The sequence below is a fragment of the Manacus candei genome, unplaced genomic scaffold (genome assembly GCF_025592945.1).
Source record: "Manacus candei isolate 608988 ecotype Guabito, Panama unplaced genomic scaffold, ASM2559294v1 h1tg000024l, whole genome shotgun sequence".
Taxonomy (NCBI): domain Eukaryota; kingdom Metazoa; phylum Chordata; class Aves; order Passeriformes; family Pipridae; genus Manacus; species Manacus candei.
The window spans coordinates 5588880-5614500 of record NW_026138072.1 but is presented as its reverse complement, the minus strand read 5'-3'; the positions used below and the strand labels follow the sequence as shown (position 1 = coordinate 5614500).

The following is a 25621-nucleotide window of genomic DNA, read 5'->3' as shown; positions in this document are numbered from 1 at the left end:
AATAGACAGCCCTGTTGACATAGCTGCTGTTTCTGCTTCTGAGTTGCTTCACTTCCTTCCTACACTGTAACTGTCACTGGCACCATCTTACAGCCAGACCTAGATCAAGGCTTCTCATCTGTATGGGCAAAATGAAAAGAAAAAAGCACTGTGATTTTTATGGTTTTGCAGAGGGGTCGAGGGGGAGGAGGGAGGGATGACTCACATGGGTCTCTTGTTTGTGAGTGAGTGTGTGTGTGAAAGAGAGCAGCTGATACTGAGTTTCTCCAATAGGAATAATTTCCATCTTGCTCAGCTCAGCTGCATCTTCAGTGACGGTGGCAACTCACTTTTCCCAGGCTGTAGCACACATTGGCAAGCAGCAAGGCCATGACTGTGTTGCAGCTGTCTCACTTTGCTTACGCACAGATAAACTCTGTAGGCAGTATATATTAGATCTGGATGAACTGTCATGAAGGCAGAAATAAGAGCCCAGTTACTTGTACCTGAAAGCACTGTGTCCTCTTCTCATAATGTTGTACTGACTTCCTTGAAATCATAGATTACTTGAAATACAAGCTTGAACATAGTTACGTGGTTCCCCTGGGGGAAGGCTCCGTGGTTTAAAACAGGTGTTTAATGTAAGAGTTGAAGCAAGTCACAATTAGAACGGTCCGCCAGCATCAGCGAGTCGGATACTCTGCCAACATCAGCAACAGCTTTACAATTTCCTTTCTTAACTCGCTCCAGAACTCACCGGCCCGGACCCACACCGTTTTCCCGCAGCACGTGCTGCCCCGCTCCCCCGGCTCACAGGGACCGTCCGGGCCCTGCCCGCCCCGGCACCGCCCCCTCCCCGCCCCGTTCGCTGGCCGGGCGGAGCCCGGCGCCGGGGCGGGCCCTGCGGCCCAGTTCCTGCTGCCGGGGATGGCGAGGCAGGCGGTAACGGGGATGGTTCTTAGCCGGCTCCTCTGCCTGCCCCTCTGCCTCCTGCCCCTCTGCCTGCCGCGCCCGGCGGCGGCCCGGCCGCCCGCCCCACACCTGGTGCTGGTGCTGGCCGACGACCTGGGCTGGGGCGACGTGGGCTGGCACGGCTCTGCCATCCGCACGCCGCGGCTGGACGCGCTGGGCGCGGACGGCGTGCGGCTGGAGCGCTACTACACCCAGCCGCTCTGCACCCCGTCCCGCAGCCAGCTGCTCTCCGGCCGCTACCAGGTAGGGCGAGCACTCGGGGCTGAGCTGTTCCTCCCACGGGAGAAACACCGGGGCTCCCTCCGCTGCCCTCGGGGCTCCCTCCGCTGACCACACTTCCCGCGCTTCGCGCGCTGTCGGCAGGTGGATGGTGGGTGCTGCTCCCCTGCTTGCTTCTGGCAATGCTCCGTGTAGTTTGTGCTTCATGTGTCCCGTGTGCCGGTACGCTGGGAAGCAGCTGTTTTCCACTACTCTGTGGAAACCAATTGCTTTTATATGCAGTCTTAACTTACCTTTGGCTTGCGAGCTCAGGAGTAAACCAACATGGATTTAGTGCAAGTTGTTCTGCCCCAGAAAAGCCGAGGTGCTGTCTGTTGTTCTGCTTCAGAAAAGACGAGGTGCTCTCTGTGCTTAGGTTGGCAGCCAGTAGTGGCTAGTCATCTGACTCATAAGGTACTTCTCCACTGGACAGGCACCCGGTCGAGGTGTAGACAGAAGTGGATCAACACCACTTGTTCAGTTTTTCCAGCATCTTTTCCAATGCAGGTTTAAATGCATCCCAAGCTGTATACATTCTCCTCCATACAGTACCATAGATGTAGATGTTTCTGCACTCCTTCACGGAGTGCACACAGAATGATCCTTAGGCTGGCTGTCCAGCTACTTCATAGTCACAGTCATGAGTTTTCCCACTTTTTTTTTCAGTTGCACAGGTATAAGGATTGGGCTTTTTAACACTGATATAACTCTCCCTCTTCCTGCCCTTGTTGCAATTTTGGCAAAAACGGGAGTAGAAGGAAAGAAGCATGGCCATACAGCATAGACAGAAGGAAGAAACTCTTAAAGGGTTAAGTGTGCTTCAGAAACTTACCCTCTCAAAAAGTTCTGCAAGTCCATGTTAACAGTAGTGATTTTCCAAAGAAACTCCTCTAAATTAATGAAAATAAACATCATCCTGTATGATTGGATTCTATCTCTTGTTTGCAGAAAGGTTGATCTAGGTGATACACTTTCCTTGCAACATTTGTCCTATTCCTAGAAACTCCAGGAATCAATAACAATGAATAGGAAGAAGTAATTTACATCATCTTTATCAACTCTTTAAGTTGTTCTGTTAAATAACCTAAACCACTTCTTCATTGTGATTATTTTTAAAGTACAGTTCATAGTCTGAACATGCTTCCTAGAAATGGGCCATTGCTACATCTCATTTTAAAAGTGGGCCTGGAAATGGCTGTAGTTCAGTCTGAATTTAAATTCATGCTATACATCCATCTTGATAATTTAATGATCTTTGTGTTGATCTTGTTACAAATAAGATCATAAATATTAGAAATATAATTATAGTAAATATTAGAAAATGGATGTATTCCATTTTAAAAAGAAAAACATTCGGTGCAGGAAATAATTATGCAGCAAATAGGTGGGATTTTTTTTTCTTTGTTTAAGCCATTGATATGATTAACAATTACCTAGAGATTTGAGAAACTAATTTAAATCTGTTCCTGTTGGGAGCTGGAATTTTGATAGTCACCCTGCAATCTGTAAGAAAAAAGAGCAAGGTGTTGGTCTAAGAAAGCTGTAGATTTTTTTAATTATTGCTTTCTTCTTCTTGTTCTTGTTTTCCAGAGAAAGTGGGAGAAAATAAAGTGCTTTGTTAGTGTGTGTGTTTTTCTAATATTTTCTGTACTACAGCATTTCAAAATATGTTTGCATATAATTTTATATATAATATAAAATTTATACTATAATTTTTGAAACTTCCTGTTTCAAGGAAAATGAGTAACTAGTAGGCCCTTTATAAGGACCCACTTACCTAAAAGCAGGGCTTATTTTAAAAGTCACTTCTGAGTGTTGCTAACGTGATGCTCTAGAAGTTAATCATGGAGCTTGCTACACTGGTGTGCTTAGAGATAAAATCTGATGTCTTGTGCTCTTGGAGGTCTTGGAGTTTTGTGCTTTGACACACACAGATTAATAGAAATATTTAGTAAATAAGATATTTATACTTGTATACATATGCTTGCTGACCTAGGTTTAAGGTAGTGCCTTTTTTTTGTTGTGGAGGAGACAGGGGATTTGACAAAAGTCAGCTTATAGTACACAGTTACTGAAGAGTTTTCTTACATCAAGCACAATATACTAATTGAAGTATTGTTGTCAGCTATGGTTTTGTAAAGAGGTACAAAATTCACCATTTATTAAGATTGGAAGCTTAAGTGGAATTATTTAAGGTCAGATTTAGGCAGTATCTAAACTTTGTGTCATCCCTATATTCAAATACTTTTTATAGTGCTCACACTCATTTGAAGTATGCAAATAAGTATAAAAATGTGTATATATAATATCCTTTTAGAAGAGTAATGGAAAAATAGTTCTCTTACCTTTTATCACCCTTCCCTGATACACAATTTCCTGCTCTCTGATACAGCCAAAAGCTTGACAGCTTCAACTGTCTTGTGCCTTTTTGACCATTTCCATCTCATTTAAAATCTCTAACTTCATACTGAGATGTCCTTAGACTTCAAACACACCATAATTGTAATTGTTACCTGTTGGATTTTTAGCTAAAAACATTAGAAGCTTTGGGTTTGTTTGGTTTTGTGTTGGTTTGTTTTTTTTGGTTTTGGTGTTTGTTTTATTTTTTTAATTGCACTTGATTTATACCTGGGAAGATGATGTTAACCCTCGCAGTACTATTTTCTTGTCTTCCTCCATGCCACCTTGCCCTCCACCTGCAGCTTCCTCATCTTTCTCAGTGCTACATCAGTAAAAAGAGGATCCCCTAAAACTAAGGCTAACCTCTGATGTAGCTGAATGTCCTTTTGGGCTTGGTTATAAATTGACCCATGGGAACACATGGCTGCATTGTAAGTGATCTCTCGTGCTTCTTTTATCTGCTAGATCCACACAGGTTTACAACACCAGATAATTTGGCCATGCCAGCCCAGCTGTCTGCCACTGGATGAGAAACTCCTCCCAGAGCTACTTCAAGAGGCGGGATATGTTACTCATATGGTGGGGAAGTGGCATTTAGGGATGTACAGAAAAGAGTGCCTTCCAACCCGCAGAGGATTTGATACTTTTTTTGGTAATGGTTTGATTTAATATGTGCAATAAATACAGTGTTAAAAAGGGTGAAAAACTGCCCTATTCTTTTAAGAACAGCAGATTTACTGTTAGTTTATAAGTACATCAATACCTGGGTGTTCATGTTTCTGAACTGCTTAAAATAATGCCTTTATAAATATGCCTAAGCTTAGCAACTTACTGAAGAAAATACTGTACTTATTGTATGGCTCTGAATAAGGTATTCCGCTCTTACGATCTTCCCCCACCCTCCCGCTTTCCTATTTTATTCCAAATTCTCTACCTCTTCCCCACAGCAGCACAGGAGAGCAGGGAATGGGGATTACCGTCAGTTTGTGTAGCACTGGTTTTGCAAATCTGGTGACAGGATGGTGTGAAAACGTCTATAAAGCAGCATCCAAAAGCTTGCTACTTACGAAGTCAAACTCTCAGACTAATAGAAAAATAGATTGTCCATGTGTGAGTGCAGTACTTACAGAGCAACTTGTAGCTACCCATTGCTTATTCTTCCTCTTAAAATGTTGGACTCCTCTCCCAGTGTCGATTGGAGGTTTATTAGTTTTGCACAAGTGTCACAGATGTTAAGTGACTTGGGCTGTCTGCTCTGCGTTTTGTTTTGCACAGTACTGAGTGCAAAGTAGTCCATGTCCACTTGGTTGTTTTTAAGACACTTTAATTGAATCATGAATTTCAAAATCATTCACTTCAATGTAGAAGCCTGTGTCTCACTTTTCTAACCTTAGGCTTAAATGAAGAGCAAAACTGTGCTACGTGTCCTCTATAGACAATGTTGATCCAAATGTTAGGTAGGAAAAACTATTCCCTTAGATGGTTCATCAGTTTTGACTCTTCAGGGAGCTTGGGGCCATGGTTTCACAACTGAATTAAGCTAATATATATGGACCAGAATACAAGGGCTCATTGCTTAAAAATATATGCTTCCTCCCGTCCCTTCACAGAAGCTTGGGATCTTTTTGATGGCATAGATGTAGGTGGGCTGCCATTCCTCATGAAATCTCACCCTGGGACTGAGCAAGCACTTAATGCAGGAGCCTGAACACAGGCTGGCACTGGGTTGGTCGTTGGGTGCCCAATGTGACATTATTTTTCAAGGAATGTAACAGTTCAATATCCTACAATGTTAATGAAATTCTGGTAGGCAAATTCTGGTAGCAACATTTGATTCCATGGCACGCTTGATGGAATGTGTCCTCCACTGGGCCTTCAAAATGGAAAAAAGGCAACTTGTTCCTCTGAGTACATTGATGTAAGCAGTCTGCACACAAAGTCAGTCTTCATGCTTTGAAAGAAAACATATTTTTCTCCTAAAAATATATTAGACATTTATATTGTATTTAAGGCAACTTCCTTCTTTCTGTACATGTGTTATAGCACATAGCACATAGTAAATAACTATCTGAAGCTGCTGAATAAAAATTCAAGTAAGCAGTACTAATTTCTGAGATTCAAAGAATTTTAAAAAGTTTCGTTTCTGATAACTGAAACACAAAGGGTTATGTTATCCTCCTCCACAGGATAGCCCTAGGTCGGAGCAAATCTATACCTATAGAATTTTTGCTTGGTTTCTTTTGGGTATCTCTAAATGATAGTGTCCTTTCTTCACCACCTGGTGTCAGCAATAGATCGGAAATTACTTTACAGCTGACATAAAAGATGCTTTGTACTTGAGTGTTTTTGAATAAATAAATTAAAAAAATTCCAAACTTTCTATTAGAAATGGAAGTCTTACATGAAAATACAAACATACAAAATTGTACCAGCAAAAATCAGACTAGTGCACAGACTAGATCACTGCCTTTGCTATCAGTGCATTAGTTTATTGCTAATGTTTTTGATATCAAATTATAATTATGAAATCATGGAACTGCTTTCAGAATGTTTAATTTCTTTTGAAATTACTACTTCCATTAGTGATGAACAGTCGATGAGGTATTAAATGTTGGGCTACTTAGACCTGTCAGAGGTGTCTCTGTAGGTAGTTCAGTGTTGAATTCATGCTTCAACTCAAAACCACTAATGTTTTGACATTTATGTTTGGCTTTTTTCTCTCCCTGATGTATCTGTTTATGTGACACGATGTTGGCCTGCTCATTTCTCATCTTTTCCTGTTCTAGGCTATCTTTTGGGCAGTGAGGATTATTACACTCATGACCGTTGCGTTCTCATCAAAACAAAGAATGTAACGCGCTGTGCTCTGGACTTTCGAGATGGAGAAGAAGTTGCAACTGGATTTAAAAATGTGTACTCCACAAATTTATTTACAGAAAGAGCAATAGATCTTATAGCAAATCACAAAACTGACAAGGTACAGTCAGCAGCTGTTACTCTGATAACTTCAATGTTAAAGAATGTTTTAAAAAATGTGAATGAAATATTAACAGAGAGAGACCCGCACTTGAACTGTAATTTGGGGCTATTCACTAAGGTGCATAGAGCTAAATGTGAGAAGTAGTGCTGGTAAAACTTGTCAGCTTTGGTTGGCACTGACCTGCTACTGATCTCCATTTCTTTTATTACAATACAATTATTAAGATTTTAGAAATGGTTTAGAAGTAATTTATTCTTCTAAGAAGAGAATGGAAAGTTTAATGTGAGAAGTTTAGTACAAATAAATTGTTCACAAATGTATTATGAAGAAAAGATACACCTGATGTTTTTCCACAGCTTTGGAGAAGTAATTTTTCAAAGTTTTGTTAGTTTATGTGCAGGGATTAGAAGATGTAGAAGAAACTAAAACACATTACCTGCACTGTTGATGAATCAGGTCTGCTTTTGCTGCAGTAACTTTGGCATGTAGTACTTCGTGTTCAACTAATTTCCATTCTGTCCCTTCCACCCCAGCCCCTCTTTCTCTACCTTGCCTTTCAGTCTGTCCATGAACCTCTTGAGGTCCCTGACGAATATGTGAAACCATATTCTTTCATAAAAGATTTAAAGAGGCGCCATTATGCAGGGATGGTGACTCTTATGGATGAAGCTGTAGGAAATCTTACTGATGCTCTGAAAACAAATGGTCTTTGGGACAACACAGTTCTTGTTTTCTCTACTGGTAAGTTCCTTTAAATATTCCTTCAGTAATAACTTTGCTACAGTGTCTAACAGGCTGACTGGAGAGACATCTGGCCCCTCTGTCCTTCCTCCATATATTTTTAGGTACTGAAGTGCAATGAAAGTGAAGCAGGGCTTAAAATGAAGCAGCAGTTTCTCTCCCTGCTCTTAGAGCTTTCTCAAACATTACAAAACCAGCTCGAAAATAGTGTCTGTGCAAATGGGGGATGCTCCTGTTGAAGTAAAAACACCATTGTAAAATCTGAGGAGTGCAGTGAAGTTAAAAACATCTTACTTGTCACTGCAGTTACTGAGGATCTGTCAGAATTGAATCCTTACTGAGAGCCATCTACAAATTCATTTGTCCTGGGCTATAGGAAGTTGCCTGACCAGTCTATGATTTGCCATGTGTTGTATGAAGCACAAACAGCAAGCAGTTTGAAGCCAGAACTCCTTCTTTCCCTTACTTTAATGTGACATGTAATTTTTGTCTTGTTTGAAATGTTTCATTGGTGTTTTACTTCCGTGAAGCAAAGGTCTGTTAGTAAAAAAGTTGACTGTATGATAATACGGTCTAGTCTGCCAAATTACTGTCTAAGCTTTTGTATGTGCAGGCACAGGATCTGCTTTCTAGATTATTAGAGTAATGCAAATAATACATTGCAAAGCACTCTCCTTTGTTTCCAAATTAAGAATGAAACAGAATCTTTTTGAAATACAGCTGCTTGGCTAGGTTTCAGGAACATATTTATTCTTGTTTGGTTGGGAGTAGGAAGTAGCCTTTCAATGCTTACAGTTACTCTTTTGTCCAGGCTTTACATAGTAGGGCTGTCAAAATGGCAAATTAGTTTTCTGTGAACACTTAAAAGAAACCAACAACAAAAGCAACACAACAACGACAAAAAACCCCCAAAGCAAACCCCAAGGTTTGATGAAAATACACTGATGTGTTTTGAGTTTAGCAGCTATAGCACTTGGAGTCCTGGAATTTCATTTTGAATTCAAACCTGTTTGCCTTATGATGTTACATTTGTGTCCAGGTTTTGGCTCTAGCAGGGTTTGATAACTCTTCTGTGCCTGTTTCTGTTTGCAATGTTTTTATATTAAGAACTGAAAGTAAGCAAAGACATATGGAAAATGATAGCAGTATTTATTCCATATGGAAAAAATCCAGTCTTTGCTGATGGAGTCTTGGTAGAGTTATTTCAGTAATGTTTGTTCAGTACATTGTGAAATAAAACTAAATAAATCTGAGCTAGAATTACAGGGTACGAGTGAATTAAAAAGACAAATTTATTTTTTTCATTTATGAAACTTCTTTTTTTCCAAACAGTGACAGCATACCTTGCTTTTTAACAGTGATTATTTTGCAATCAATTACAGGTACATTTCAACAAGAGTCAAACAGTTAGGAGAATCCAGTGTCTGCACTATCTAATGAGACTTATTTTGAGTTAATTGACATTTCAAACTGCCAGGAGTTAAATTTAATGGCTAAAATGGACATAAATTTGTCCTAGATCAAGGAAACCAGGGGCCAGTGATTTGGTTTTTTTCAGTGTTCTCTCTTCACTTCAAACAATTTTCTTTCCAGGCATCAAACATTGCATGCATTAAAGACCCAGTTTCAAAAACCAGATGTTGAAACTAGATTCATTAAGCATTTTTTAAAAATGACCAAAAAAGGGGAATAAGTGTGAAATTATTCAGTTTTTCTATATTTTATTTAGTGCTTTTTCAAGTGGTGTGTTTCGGAATAGACGTTCAAACATGCTTGAAAAGAAACATGAGAGGATCTAGGATTGAGTATCTCATGCAGAGCTGTGCATGAGCAAAGGCCCTACTTTTACATGAGTATGTTTTACTAGGTTCATTACTATTTCCTTTTTAGTTGTGGCCAAAACTGACATTTCTATGTTTGCATCTCTCCCTGCTTCAAAAGTCCCATCCTCAAAATAATTTACAGGTGATCATTTCCTATTGTGTGCTACAGCAAGTAGCACTGCAACAAATAGTCTTCTGATTGATTACTTCACTGTGAAGTGCTGACCCCAAATTAGGGCTCTCTTTTTAGTGGGTACTTATAATCTTTGATCTCGTGATAGAATTTTTTTTTTATTATACTCTTCTGTGTTTCTTCCCATTTGTTATGGCTCAAGCAGGATTGCCTTGAAAACACGCTAGTTAACAAATGGAAATACTGCACATTTTGAAAGAGGCTTCTAAACTGTGTAGAAGAACTTCAATTCCTCTTTAAAGTGGCTTGATGGAGACACCAGGATAAAAATAAAGTTACCTGGTCATTAGCAAAGTCTGACTCCATTGCTATATCCTAAATCAACATCACTGGTGTCTTTTGGAGCAGATAGACAAGCTATTTCTACAAGTAAATAAGAAAAAGGTGAGCTAGTTCATTTGTATATCAAATAGTAGCTTTAAAAGTCTTGACTGGTGTGAGATAAAATAGAATTTCTTTTTATGGAGCACTTTTTATACTGCAGATGCAAGTAAGTCTATGCTAATGAGGTCATTGGTGACAATGAATTCATTGCTTGTTTAAGCAAAACAGATGAAAAAGGGTGCAACAGTGTTGGGTACCCATGAATGGCCTTTCATCCACTTGAAATCAAAGAGCATGAGACATAGGGTGTATTTTTCTTTTTAGCAGTCGCAAAAGAGTGTAACTACCAATGTCCTTGAAGAGGGCCTTGACTTAAAATAAAGGTCATGAAAAGCATTAAAGTGGCACAAATTTACCTCAGAACTGTTAATGCTGGCTTAGAGTCCAAATTTTGCTTCAAATATAGAATTGCAGAATATGCTGAGTTGAAAGGGACCCACAAGAATCATCAAGTCCAACTCTTAGCCCTGCATAGGACACCACAGGAGTTACACCATGTGCCTGAGAGTATTGTCCAAATTTCTTGAACTCTGTCAGGCTTGGTGCTGTGACCACTTCCCTGGGGAGCCTGTTCCAGTGCCCAACCATCCTCTGGGTGAAGAACCTTCTTCTAATAGAAGTGGGGATTTGCTGTGAATATGATGTGTTTATAGTTTCTACAAGGTATTACAAATAATTTTGGTATAAACTTGCCACCAATAAAGCAAAGGAATCTGACCTCTTAATTTCAATTCTGAATTAAAGCTAGCATCCTTTACTTTATTTAACTTTCAGCTTTTTAATATACTAAAACATTTTGGAGAAAAACTCCTTACCTCTCTTTCTTCCATGATGTCTCTCAGTTTTTAAATGTGAGTTGGCACTGCAGTGCCTGCTAGTTGCTGTAAGAGGGCTTTGAAAAGTAGAACACGTGGAACATTGCAAAGAGGAAACTGCATAAATCATTTCCATAATGAAGCATGTGACATCGATGACTGTTTTCACTCAAAAAGAGAGTCTTTTTATCATTTTAGAATTATGATTAATAAGAGCACAGATTGTTTTGGACATACTGATATTTATACAGTTTCTTTCTCTCACACCTCTAGGGTTTTTTCCCCCCGAATTTCATATGGCCCTTTTCTTTTTTCCCCTGCATTCCAGCGAGCATATTACGGCTTTTGTCTTAGGAAATACTGGGATTTTTTTTTCTTATTTCCAGTGCCTACTTTGAGACTATGAATCTCACTTTCACTGATTCTCTAAGGGCATTTTGGTATCTTCTTGATGCCTTTGTTCCTGTATGAACTCCTGTTCCTTCACTTTTGCTGCTAAGGGACTTCAGAGAGACTTCTAACTGCAGATTGTCCAAGCCAGCTGAAGGACAGACTGGTTAGGGCAGTTATTCTCTGTCTGTGGTGTTGGAGTTGCTAATTTTGAAGACTGTGTTATCAGATTTTTTTATTATAGATCTGAAGACCTGTTTGAATTGGTCTTTTGGGAGTTTCTGAGAGGTTTGGTGTGTTCTAGTGAGGAAGATGCCTGGACATCTATTGCCTGAGCATCTGCTGCTTCCTAAGAGGAAATAAGCAAAGATGCCTTAGCTGCAAGCACCTTCAATCACACTATAAAGAGACAGTTCTGGTGAGTTACAAAAAACCATAGAGGTTGATTTACATGAGCACAACTAGGTGAAAGTGACTCTGTTAATGCACAGTAAAGTTGCTCAGCAAATGGTGCTCTGATGCAGGAGGGGTATTATGTTCCCTTGATGGAAAATAAAAGCCCTATGGTTGTATTTAAAGCACAACTATAATTACATTAGCAGAATTTTATAGTAGAAGGTGTAGTTTTCTATTGTCCCTCTAATTGAAAGGCTTTCAATGGTTCTTCCATCACACATATACAAAAAAATCTGTATTAATACTGAAAATACAGTAATGCGTCAGCCTGAAGACAGAGAGGCTTTTCTGCTGCTTACATTGAACATTCACTGTTATTCCTTCTGCTGAGAGTATACATCATCATACTGAAGTACACAACAGATGTTTTCTCATCAACTGATCTTAACCAAATGATTTTGGTTTCGTTCATTGGAAGTACGTCTTTCGCATTAGCCATCAGAGGCAGTGTGCTTCTCTTCTGTCACACTTGCAACATGACTGAAAAACACAGCTACACATGGATCTTTCGGATGGAATATGGAGAAGCAGGGAAGAGCTTGAGATCAAATTAAGGGCAAAGTTGTTCTTTAATTCATGCAGTGAGCCTCTTATCACCAGTGGAGATCTATGCTGTGTGTTCTGTACTCTTTTTTTTTTTTTAAATGAAACTTCAGTAGGAGTCTTGCACTTGGAACATGTACAGACTAAGCGTTATTTATGCTGTGAAGATCAGAGGGGAGAAATTTTCTCCAAATGTCATCCTTTACCAATGTTATTGACAGTACTCTCTGTTTAACTGTGAGTCACAACCATGAGCTTAAATCACACAAAGGAAGGGCTCTGATGTCCTGTTCTGTGACCTAGACTTTCAGCAAGAATGTTGGAGGTCAAAAATGAGATGCATTTACAGAGCTGTGCATTAAAGCTGTTTGATGTTTGCTAATACTGTGTCTGGCAGTAGTAAGTGCTATATAATTCCCTTTCACATATATAAAATTTCACACAGAAAATTAAAAAAGATTTAAAAAAACCCCACCAAGACAAACCAAGAGCTAACTGCCTGCTTGTTTTGTTGATATTGGCAACTGATTGTAGTTTACATTCGAACTTCTGTGTATGAATGTTATGCGTGCAGACTTGTTTCCTGCTTATATTTGTCACTTCATTTTTAAATAAGTACATATTAAATGATATGTGGAGGGATCATGTCTGCTAAATAACTGAGAGGGTTTTAAAATGTTGTATCACTCTTGCTTGTAGTTCCCATTCTTTGCTTTCTACTACTATGACCTATTGACTGCCTCTGTAATTTCCTTAGTGTTTAAAACAAAATCATACAAAGTCCAGATTTGCATTATGGAACAGAGATGTCAGCACTTAATGTAAACAAAACTTCTGGGGTTTGGCTCTTCTGTAGTCTCCTCATCAGGGAGAAAAGGTATAGGCATAGCAGGTTTGTCCCACCTTCTATCTTTTGTACTTGTCTGGGTTTGTTTGCATGTTGCATGTTACTCCTTTTATTTATTTTGAGTTGCAAACTTCAGAAATCTCTTTTATAGGAATATTGAAGGTAATGTTAGTCACTTCACTGACATGCTCTGTTTTCAACAATACCAAGACACTAACATTGTTAAATTGGCTTCTTAAAATCTGTGAGTTACATATGAAATAATTTCCCAGTTAACTTTTAATATATGTTCCTGTTCTGCTTCAGACAGATAGACCTTTATGCTGACCTCCATGAGGTTCTGATTAAGTATAAAATTGCTCATAAAGCCCCAGCTTTTCAAAGGAGCACGATATATGTAACATGTAGTAAATGTTTACAAAACTAAACTGTGAATGAATTGGATATGCCATCTTATTTCTGCCATCCTTTTCTATACTTGTTACACTCATTATTGTTTAGTTGTTGTGAATTAAGGGAACATATATAGTTGCTAGTATTCAAGGTTGAATTGAATTTGATTTTTAAAATGCAGTATTACAATATAAGAGAGAAAAATAAACAACTTAGTGTTGGGAAAAAAAACCAGAATTACATGAATGAAAAAAAGAAGCAATATCATCTGTTGTCCAATTTAATGGCTCATACTGTTTTGGATCAGTGAGACAAAGGTGGTTGAAAAACCTGTCCTCAATCAATCATCCCTTGTAATTCATCCAGTTAAGGGAACTGTGCTGCCTGGCTGACAGTGGCACAGGGGTAGGATTGCTTTAGATGCTGTAACATTCAGCATTAGAAGTGTGTTTCTGTTGGTGCTGTTTACAACTTGTAAAATCTCTTGATGCAATAGTACAAGAAAAGGGAAAAAAGTCCCAAATTCATGAGAGTTTGAGTTTCCAATTTTAAGCTTTCATCATTCTGAGCTCAGGTGTTGTACAGTGGAAATATATCAGATATATGAGGAAAAGGAAGGAGGAAATTCCTTTTTTGAAATTAAAGAATTTACTCCTTCCTTATTTTACTAGGACCTAGTGAATATGGTTTTCTATCCATTTCCTTTGTTGCCCATCTTAGATATCCAAAGGGTGGAATGTCTGTCACTTCCTGTGGAAAGTGAAAAGAGACTATGGTACAATCTTCTAATTATAGAATCATTAAGGTTGGAAAAAACCTCCAAGATCATTGAGTCCCACCTTTGACCAACACCACTGTGCTAGCACTGTGCTAGCACTGTGCCACATCCAGTCATATTGTAACACTATAGGTGATATCAAAAAAGCTTAGAAAAACTTTAAGTAAATAAGCTTTCTCTGGTTTTCCTCAGAATTCTTCCTTGTACAACTTTTAGAATTTCTTCCTTGTCCTGTACGTTGTCTTGGGTGCTATTAAGTGACCAAATACTATTAAAGGTATTAAATATTAAGATATACCCAAATATATGATATTTACTGATCAGCTGGTTTCATAACAAAGGAGATAAGTACAATTTTGTATACTGCCATTACTCTGTTAGAACCTAAATTTCTTCAATAGCCAACTTTTGAACTTCAAATGTGGAAGAAAAAGAGGAATACTACTTCTAATGTCACTAAGAATCACTCAGCGACATGACTACATACTAAATCTGTTCTGTAGAGCACTCATATTTTTTAATATTTGCTATTATGTTTTCTTAATATAGCTTGATTTTATAGAATGACATAATGGTTTGAGTTGGAAGTTACCTTTAAAGGTCATTTAGTCCAACCCCCCTGCACTGAGCAGAGGCATCTTCAACTAGATCAGGTTGCTCAGAGCCCCATCCAGTGTTTCTGGGGATGGGGCATCCACCACCTCTCCAGACAATGTGTCCTACTATTTCACCACCCCCATCATAAAAAAATTCTTCCTTCTATCCAATCAAAATCAGTCCTCTTTTAGTTTAAAACCATCGTCCCTTGTCCTGTTACAACAGTCCTTGGTAAAATCTCTTTCTCCTAAGCCCCCATTAAGTACTGGAAAGCTGCAATGAGGTGCCACCTTTTCTCCAGGCTAAGCAACACCAACTCTCTCAGCCTTTCCTCATAGAAGAGGTGCTCCAGCACCTCTGACCGTCTTCTTCCTCCTGTAGACCCTCTCCAAGAAGTCCACATCCTTCCTGTGCTGAGGACCCCAGAGCTGGATGCAGTGCTCTAGGTGGAGTCTCATGAGAGCAGACAAGAGGGGCAGAATCACCTCCCTTGGCTGCTGGCCACACTGCTTTTGATGCAGCCCAAGAAATGGTTGGCTTTCTGGGCTGTGAGTGAACGTTGTTGCCTCATGTCCAGGGTTTTATTCACCAATACTCCCAAGTCCTTCTCTGTAGGGCTGCTCTTGATCTCTTCATCCCCCAGCCTGTACTGATACCAGGGTTGCCCTAACCCGGCTGCAGCACCTTGCACTTGGCCTTGTTGAATCTCATGAGATTCCCATGGGCCTGCTTCTGGAGCTTGTCCAGGTCCCCCTGGATGGGATCCAGGCATGTCAACCACACCACTCAGCTTGGTGTTGTCTGCAGATTTGCTGAGTGCACTCAATCCCATTGACCGTGTCATCGGCGAAGATATTAAACAGCACTGGTCCCTGTATGGATCCCCAAGGAACACCACTCATGACTGATCTCCATCCAGACACTGAGACATTGACCAGTTTTGTCAGTGTGACTATTGGGCCAGTTCATCATCCTGTGAATAGTCCACGGATCAAATCCATCTCTTTTCAATTTAGAGAGAAGGATCATCAGGAGGGAATGCATCAAAACTTTACAGTAGTCCAGTTAAAGGATGTCCTTAGCTCTTCCCTTGTCCACTGATATAATCACTTTGTTTGAGAAGGCCATTTAGGTTGGTCAGGCTTGACCAACCAGGTCAGGATTGGTGAAGCCATGCTGGCTATCCTGAATCACCTCCCTGTCCTCCATGTACAGTAGGATCTATTCCATGGTCTTCCCAGGCACAGAGGTGAAGCTGACAGGTTGGTAGTTCCCAGGGTCTCCCTTTCTACCCTTTTTAAAGATGGGTATTTCCCTTTTTCCAGTCTGCAAGGAACAAGGACTTCACCTCACTACCATGACTTTTGCAAATGGCATGGAGATCGATCAGCTTGGCAATTCAATCAGTCAGTTCCCTCAGGACTTTGGGATGTATCTGGTCAGGTCCCATAGACTTATGTACGTTCTGTTTCCTCAAGTGGTCATGAATCTGATCTTCTCTTAGAGTGAGAAGGATTTTGCTCCCCCAGTCCCTGTCTTGTAGTCCATCCACTTGAGAAGTGTGAGAAGAGAGACTGCCAGTGAAGACTGAGGCAAAAAAGTTGTTGAGGACCTCAGCCTTCTCCTCAGCCTTTGTCACCAGTTTGCCTTTGTTGCCAGTTTATCCCCTCATTGGAGGGTGTACACTTTCCTTGACTTTCCTTTTCTGCCTGTAGAAGTCCTTGTTATTCTTGTTATTCTTGTTATGCACAGCTCCAACTATTCCTTGGTGCATATCTTGGACTGCATCCCTATACTCTTCCTAGGATACCTGTTCCTGCTTCCATATTTGGAATGCATGTGCATTTCCTTCTTGCCCTTTAATTTGACTGTCAGGTCTTGACTCAGCCATTGCCTTCCTTCCCTGATTTCTTACTCCTGGGGATCAGGAGCTCTTGCCCTTTGTGGAAAGTTTCCTTAAAGGTCCCTCAGTTCTATTCTACCCCCTTGTCCCCAAGGGCAGTTTCCCAGGGAGTCTAACTTGAAGAGCTGGAAGTTCACTTTCCTAAAATTCAGGGTCCTGACTTCACTCTTTGCCTGACCCTTATCTCTCAGGACTGAGAAATCCACCACTGCATTATATTACAGAAGATCATACAAAGTTATCAAAATGGAATTCCTTAGCTTTTTACAGTTTTGTGTTTCAGTATTTCTTCAATAATTGTTTAATAGAACTAAAACAAATAGACTGAACTTTGAATTTTATATACATTTTTAGGTTTCCTTTGTTACTGATAAATATTGTTTGGAACAACGTAGAACTGTCTGACAGAAAGCTTTCATATTTATTTAGAAATACTGCTTCTCCAGGAGACTTACATTGTTAATCATGAACAGCCCTGTAGAAACACAGGGAAAATCAATCACTGATTCGCTTGGGAAAGAAGCATGCAATTTTGTCTGATCTGGTTTAAGAATTTGGAAGAAGTTGCAGGTGTTGTAAGATCACCTTAGTCAAATAAGTAGTATCTGCAAAGGGTTACTTGAATCCCTGCTGAGATGTTCTGGATCTGTTTTCCTTCTCTGCTTTTTCATTTTTTTCATATATGTTCATATAAACTATGGTTTGGTTAGTACATCTGTTCTGTAATTTATGAATACTCCAGAACTGAAGTATGCTCCTAGGCTAAACTGTACAGAAGAATTTAAGAGCTTCGAAATAAAAGCTCTACACAACTGTCCTTCATATTCTTTACTCTCTCTCTCTTTTCATTATTTCATGTCATTGTTATGTGCAAAATATAACAGATCTATATTTGTGGGTGATTTCACTTTAGCATACATTAAAAGAGTAGGATTTTCCCTCTCTGCCTTAATTTGTGAGAGAGTAAAACCAGCAGATTTTACTTAGAGGGTCAGAATGGAAGTGTTCCAAATGCCAAGGAAGCCATACATTTTACAGATTTTTGAGTTAAAAATACCAAAAGAAACACTGAAGTCCATATGCATGAAGTCCATATGTCAGTGGATGTTGAGATTTGGCCACAGGTGAATGTATCAGATTGTGTAAATGTCTGATGTGAAAATGGCTTGGAGAGCTCTTACTGCAGTGTCCCCTGCAGTTTTCTTTTCTCTCTTTGTACTAATACTGGAACTAATAATCTAATTTCCCCTCCTTTTGAAAGGTTCCTTCTTTGTATTTTTGAGTTCCTTACGGTTCAGTCTTAATTGTTCCTCTGCTTTCTCTATATGTTCCTCTTTATTATGTTTTGAAATATCCGTGTTTCTGGATACTTTCATTGCCTCCTATGACTGGAATATCTGTCTCTCACTCTACAGCATCTATCTTTATTTTTCTCTTTAGGCAGGAAGGAACACCCTCACGTTTTATTTGAACTTTGAGCACTACTGCTGTGTGGAATGCTGCCTGTGCCTGCTCCTACTTTTGACCTCCAATTGTGTTTTCTCAGGTTAAAGTACAGCCAGAGCTTTGTCTGCATTGAAGTGAGCTGACCCTGAATGCTGTATTAAGATTCCAGAGTTGCTTGAACTAGTTGGGAAGAACCAGAAATCTGCAGCAGTAATTTCACTTATATTTTAGATTAAATGGCTCTAGCCAATGACACATAAAAACAAATAATGCAGCAGGTTTTTCATTACTGGCTTCTTGTATTGTAGATGATCTACATGTTTAGAATATGCAAAAGATTATTACTGATCACTGCAGAGAATGAAGCACTACACTGCTTCTGGTATCTTGCAAGTATATACTTTATCAAATTAGCAATGAAATAGAGTATGCTGACATGTGCTATGCAGAATTTAATGACAGTTTTAATAGTTGTATCTCCTTAAGTCTGTTTTAAGTCTACTTCTTTCTATTTGCACTGCAGCAATGTAACATGTTTTGCAATCATATAAGCATTTGTAACAAGTGAATATTAAGAATGGCATCCTATGCATGCTTTTTGTATTAAGTCACAAGTTTTTTCAGTAGTATTCTTCCATTCAATAGAATTTTCCCATTACTCATGGGGGTTAAAAAAAAAAGGTGCATTCCATTACTTTTCTCATTGCAATTGTGACTGCAAATGATATAAATTCATATTCTCCTGCCATCAGGCTGTATTCCACTGATTTCAGTGGATTGAAAAAGCAAAGCTTTTTTCTAAAACAGTTTAATAATTACATTTTACTGACCACAAATGGCTAAGATTGACTGGGAGAGATAAACTACTGCTGACCATCAGTTACAGTTCATTAGAAAGTCAAAGGTAGCAGAAAGAATTCAATGGCAAAAAAAAAATAAAAGGAAAAATGCATGCCTCAGGAGGAAGAATAACTTTGTAGACAGCAATGCTGATGTGTGGGGCTAAGGTTAGGGGATTTTTCTGCCCACAGGTGCCTCCTTTCACAAGCGATTGCCCCTGGGGTCTCTCAGCTGCGCTCAGGGACTGCATGTGGCTTCCTGTGATTCTCTCCAAGTGACCTTGGGTAGCTTGAATGTTTTTAATAGCTACAGTAGTTTCAGTTTATTAAACCAAGTAATTTTGATGGAACTATGTTAAGAGTAAGCACACTTGCAATGATACCAGCCGTTTTTAGGAACTGTTGATCCCTTGTGTGATCTGAGAGCTTTTAATTAGCTCTATTCTTTAAATTAGTACAGTCAGAGCCTTGCTGCAGCCTAAGGCAAATGAGGAGATAGGCTTTGGGAAAACATGGACCTGAAGACCTTGACTAATTTAATGGGTCACATATTCCATAATCCTGAGAGAAACCTGAAGTTGGACTTTTGAAAAATTAGTAACTCCCCTTCTAAAGTGGGAGTATGAGGAAGACGAGACTTCTGGACTCACATGTATGGGTCAGGTGGTGGTTACTGATGAGGGCAGAAGTCCTTATGAGGAAGATAAAACTGCAACTGTAATTGTGGAGACTGGGATTGCTCACCACTCGAGGTGCCACCATTACCTCATTTGCAGTGACCTAGCCCACTGACATTTGTTAATGCAAGTTTGGACTAAGTAGGCTGAGGGAGGATTGGTTGAGTGGTTTGGTCAGTAATACAGAGAAGAAGGTAAATTCTGACTGTTGGTGGCATCAGGGATGACGAGCAATTGGGCAGAAACTCATTTGGCCGGCACAAGTTGAATCACAAAGCAGATGTGCTTTATTATTTTAATATCATTACATTAGATAAGAAATTTGCACAGCAAAGAAGGCAAGATGTCTTCTGAAAATGAAAGGATTAACCTATTTCTGAGGTATGGGTGAAACATTTGACTAAAGCTTTGTTTATAGTGAAACACTGTCTTTGAGCAGAGGAATCTGTTAGTGCAAGGTAGATTTTTCAGCTTCTTACCCACTTCAAGGAATGGAAAAGGAAAACCTGTAAAGGACAGTTTCCAGGGTAAGCATTCTAGGGAATGATCATTAGGCGCAAAACCATAAAAACTATAATGCCCAACAAGAGCAAAATATACAATTCAGCTATTCCTTTGAAGTCTGCAGTTGTTTCTGTTGTGCATACGAACAACTCCCCTTTGAAATCTGTGAGAGTTATAGTGTGTATTTAAGTACTGAATGTGGTCTGTACAGCTAGATAGTTGCCAAGAGGAGAGATTTCACAACTTCAGGATTCAGGAAATACGATCAAAAGTGGCAGAAAGTTCAAGGATGATGATATTGGAGAAAGGTTGGATCTTGCCAAGAGGAAATTGCTGTGACCTTATTGCAGGCATATTGCAGAGACTGAAACATGGGAGTAGTTAGAAGAGGGCATGTTTTGGCATGTATCTGGGAAAACAATAAATCACAAAGTTGGAAAAAAATAACCATTAATAAGTTAAAAATTTCAAGTGTTCCTTCTTGTCAGTCACTTGATGTGACCAAATGAAGGAGGAAAATATTAAGCATAACTGTTTATTTGGAGAAAATAGGTTCAGTTTTGTCTGGCTTAACATCCTTTTTCTTAGGTTCAGCAGTATGTTATTCAGCCATTGTTACCTGTAACCAAGCAAAGATGTTAAAGGAATAAATAACAAATATAAACTTACTCTGAAACACTCATTCAGCAAATAGGTTATCTGCCATTTTCCTACCTGGAAAACATAATCCATTTCTGAAAAACAGATTTATGAAAACTGGTTAAAAACACTGCTTAGATTACTATTAAAGTGAACAGAAATTATTTATGTAAACTTCCATTTCTCTTCATTAGTTATGTTTCTGTCTCGCCACATTAACTTGTCAAATAACTCCCCTGTAAGCTTGGTTGCATTTAGCAAAAGCTGAGGTGACTGATGGGAGAGGCCTAGACAATGCCGAATGTACCCATACAAGATTGATACATTTTCACCTTATCCAGTTAACTGTCTTGTTTCATCTCAATTTCTAGGAGAATGAAGTAGCCTACGGCAGAGAAAATAGTTAAAACAGATCACAAAGCAATTAGCCCTTTTCATCTCACCTCTAAGACCAGTGTTATAAAGAATATTATTTTCTTTACTTTTTAGAGTGAAGAGTTTCAGGTTTTGTGGTTTTGTGCTTGGTGTGAGAACTAACTTAGGGACACATACTTCTTACTAAGGTGCACTTTTTCCAAATGTCTCCTGTACTAAGTAATAACTGAAGACTTTTGTTTCCTTTTTTTATATCTTTATGCCAGCAGGTATCTATCTCTTTCTGGTAGTGAATTGAGTCAATATATTATGGGTATAGCTAGGGCCCCAAGTGATTGAAAACTCAAGTCACTCCTCTCAAACAAAAGTGATGTGAAAAACAGATGTAAATCTGTCCAATTGCCGGAATCAAGTCATCGCTTGCACTGTGTAAAGCCAATGCACATGTCTAAAGACGAAAAAAAGAGATCCAGCTTGTAGATGGTAAAATAAAAAAGTCACAGACACACAGGAGGAGTTGGGTTGCTGCTGAAGTTGTATCAGGGAAGGTTTAGGTTAGGTATTGGAAAAGTCTTCTTCTCCCAGAGGGTGTTTGGGCACTGGAACAGGCCCCTCAGGGAAGTGATCACAGCACCAAGCCTGACAGAGTTCATGAAGTGTTTGGGTGATACTCTCAGGCACATGGTGTGACTCTTGGGGATGGTCCTGTGCAGGGCTAAGGTTGAACTTGATGATTCTTGTGGGTCCCTTTCAGCTCAATATATTCTGTGATTCTGTACTGGATATCCAAGGATCAGCTCTAATACTCCTTATGCAGAGTAGTAGCCCTGCCACTCCTACTGTTTGGAGCGGACTTCCTAATTTCCCAAACTGAAGCTTCTCCAGTTCCTGGGCTGGTTGGAGAGTTTCATCATGGGGCAGCTTTCCCTGTCTGCAGGCAGTGGTGTTGGAAGGTGCCCATCTGCCCTGCCTTCTTGCACGCAGCCTTGGTTGGACTGTGTGCAGCCCTCTTCTCTCTACCCAGCCTTTCTCCCAAAACCTTTCCCAGCTGTATCCTGATGTGCTAAACTACTTAAATGAACTCCAGATTGCTCTGTTTATTGTGTGCCAGAGAAGTGACAGAAGGCAATTGGAGCAGCCTCAGCTCAAGTAAACTTCAAGAAAGAGGGCGTATAGGATATTAGGATGGAAAACGTGGGTTCTGGGAAGAACCCTGAGGCTTTAATGCCTGTATATTAGGTCATTTGTCTCTGCTGGTTGCATGTAATTCTAAGGTTTGGCAGCTTCGCATCCCTGGAAGTGGTTTTCTGTTTTTGGGGTTTGGGTTGTTTTTTGTTGTTTTTTTTCATTGGTTGGGGGTTTTTTGGTGTTTTTTTTTCTTTTTAAAAGGAAACAAAAAGAGTGTTAGGTCGAAGTAGTCATTTCTGCCCTCCCCATCAAATGACAATGGAGAAGAGTGAAATAAGGATCTTCTAAGGCTGTCAGCCTCCTTGCAGGCCATGCGCACCTTAAAGCCTCTGCTGCATGTGAAGTCAGGGACATCTTTTCTTGTATATCACTCTGATTATCAGTAAATGTAAAACTAGTTTCCCACCAGCTCCTCTCTTCACAGTTGGGATCAGACCCTGTCTTCTTACCTTACAACTGCAGCCTAAAATATAAAACTAGCAGGTCTGAGGTCAGGTATTTTCCATACAGCTGAAAGTGTAGATGCATTGATTTTGGCTGATTGCTGCTTATACAGAGTGTCTGTAAGCACAGTAACACTGGCCTGACTTCCTGCTTTTTTTGCTCTAAAAGCTGCTATAAATATGCCTTCTAATTAGATCCATAATATTTTTTGGATTACACCACTAGGTTTGTTCTAAGAGAGTCACACTGCTTCCAGGAGCAGAGAAAGAAACCCAAATGTATTCAAAATAAACTTCCGAATATTTTTACTGAATAAAACCACCTATGTGCTGCCAGCTATTGGACAGTGTCTGCACTTAGAAAATTTAATGCTTGAAATTCAGTTCTTCCCATCATACTTGCAGTCATATGTCAGTCTTACCCAGTCCTCCTTTTATTAGTGACTGTCTACCATATGGACATATCTCTTCTGTTTGGTAGGGAGATAAGGCAAATGCACTTGAAAACTAAACAATCTTCTGAGTTACAATTACAAGAATTATTCATTTTAAATGCAAAGAGGGAGCATATAGGAGGTACTCTGTTGGTCTGTTTAGCAAAGAGAAACCACTTTAGTTGCACCCTCTTCTTCATAAAGCCAATAATGTATTAATCAGAAGCAAGAAACCGGAACAGGAGTTATTATTGACCGTATTTCCCCTTCACACACTTTGTGCATGTATTTCATGCTAGATTACATCTAGTTGATGGCTATAGGATGTTAGCAGCCTTTAGTTTCATTAACAGAAGTTTAAAAGGTTCCTTTTTCTCCTTATTTTGAAGATGCTTTAATTGAGTAACATATTGAAATACCCTGCATTATAAAATAAACCAAAGCTGTTTTTTTCTTCTGGTCTGTACTCACTTTAAAAATATTGTGTGGCTTTAGACAAGGCTTTCAAACAGAACTTGGCATGGTTTACATATCAGACAGATGTGTGCTAGATCAGCTTACTGCAGGGGCCCTTGAGGAGAAATTAAAGGGTATGGGAGTTTTCTCTTGCAACTTCAGAGAAATTCATCAATTCAAAAAAAAAAGAGTTTAAGTACAGGTGGAAACAGAGAAAAAGAGCTAGGGCATGCCAGTGTTGGTTTTGAAAAGTACTGTAGATACAGTAGGAATATTTGGCAAGTGTTTTGTAACCGTTTTCAGGAAAAAAGGACATGTGGGTGTTGGTAAACAGGAACCAGAAGTGCTATATTAGATATTTAAAGACTCTAATGGTTGGTTATAGATATCGTGAGTACATGATAAACAGATAGTGAATTGAGTTGTAATATCTAATTGTAGTTATAATTCTAGATACTTAAAGTCAAGTTTTCTTCTTACTTTGCCTTTGCAGATGTACTATGTCAAATAATTTCTTTGTGCTGTGTTCTGAATAGGATAAAAAAGTGGTTGCATAGTCGAAGACTTTCTTGGTACACAACCCGTGATTTTTTTCTCCCTCTTTTTTTTTTTATTTTTTGACTGATTCCTGGCTGGTAAATCTTGGCTGGTTATTTTTTGCTCTGTGGATATATGAGTTATATACATGCAGATGTATTAAACTTTTGATAGCTATTTTAAAAAATGAATGTAGGTATCCAAGGGAAGTATTTAAATTAATAAACTTCATTTGCATAAAGTATTTTGCATGTTTAATTTTGTATGTGTGGTATCGAGCAGTTTTTGGCTTCTGTTACTTACTGCTGAAGTTTATTTACGAAGAATTTGTTCTGCTTTGAGACATATACAGTGCGAAACAGTTCAGAAATACTTAACCCCTTGGATTGCTGTACTGAAAGATATTTTTTTCTCTTAAGACAGTTATTTTTCTTGTAGGAAGTAATTAATTCCTGCTGTATTTTCTAGAGTTATTGTCATAAAGATTTTCCATATTCTTAGATCACTCTTTGTTCTACAAATGCTGAAACCAATTGTTAAACTTGCCATGATAATTAGGACACATACTTAAGATTACAGTTGTGATACTGTAATCCAGGTTGTATAATATGTAACACAAACTTAGATGCACTTTTATCATTGTCACAGAACGGAAGGTTTAAAATAAATAGAAGTTAAGGATAGTTTATGTAAACCATGCATATGTTTATGAGGTATTCTCACTGTCTAACACAATTTGCACAGTAAATGTAGTCAGCGAGTGATTTTTTTTTTCTGGTGAGAAGGCTATGGGTAGCCTCCTATTATTTGAACTAAAAATATATAAAGACCGAAAAGAAATGCTGGAGTGAAAACTGCTTAGTAACAGCACCAAATACAGTCCTGGAAGAATCTGTGGAGAAATTCCAGGAATCCCTCTCTGAGGAGCTTGTCTAGAACAATTTGCCAGGCACGTCAATGGGACTGTGGTGTGTAGCTCAGTTGTGGTTGAAAGAAGAATGCACTTACCTGAGTGGTTACCAGGGATTAAAAAAAAGTATGCTCTGTTAAAAAAAAAAAAATCACTTTTCTATAGTGTAATTGGAACGAGGCTTGGTCCTCTGCAAGGAGCACACTGTTTATTTTGGGAAAAAAAGGCGAAAGAAAAATTTTAATTGACACACTTAAGCCCTAAGAGTTGACAAAAAAGCAGTGAGGAAGGTCTTTAAATAAAGACAGTTTCTGGCCTATTTGCAGAGAAAATAGTACCTTTATTCTAGACCATTCATGTGAGGCAATGTCACAATCAGAAGCTGCTAAGATAGAATGTGCAGGGAGTAGAAGTTGCAGGAAGGAAGTTGCTTGGGCCACTTGTCCCCATGGTGGAGAAGTTAGGGTGTTGGCCATACTGTACTTAAGTGGTCTTTGGAAACTGGAGAAAACAGTGTTTTTCTCACCATCCAAAAAGTAAAACATAAAGGCTTCTTTATAGCTTTTTTAATATTTTTCATTCCACTACATAGACAATAACAATTCTTTTGTGCATACAACTAGGCAAAATTAAGCTTACATTCTTAGAGAACTGGCCTTATACAATATTGCAGTCTTGTTTCCATTTAATTTGTCCTCCCAGCAGTAAATTTCAAGCCCAT

General features: G+C 39.1%; 1 protein-coding gene across 2 annotated transcripts in view; it reads left to right on the top strand.

Moving 5' to 3' along the window:
• Positions 1-875: 875 nt before the first annotated feature.
• The window catches only part of ARSB (arylsulfatase B), a 78106-nt gene continuing 53360 nt past the window's right edge, over positions 876-25621 (top strand). For both annotated transcript variants that reach the window (XR_007904627.1, XM_051788103.1), the window contains exons 1-4: positions 876-1194; positions 4075-4261; positions 6396-6586; positions 7123-7330. Coding sequence is in view for 1 of the 2 variants with exons in the window: in XM_051788103.1 (XP_051644063.1) it covers positions 907-1194; positions 4075-4261; positions 6396-6586; positions 7123-7330 (874 nt within the window). In the remaining variant the exon portion in view is untranslated. The remainder of the gene's footprint in view (positions 1195-4074; positions 4262-6395; positions 6587-7122; positions 7331-25621) is intronic.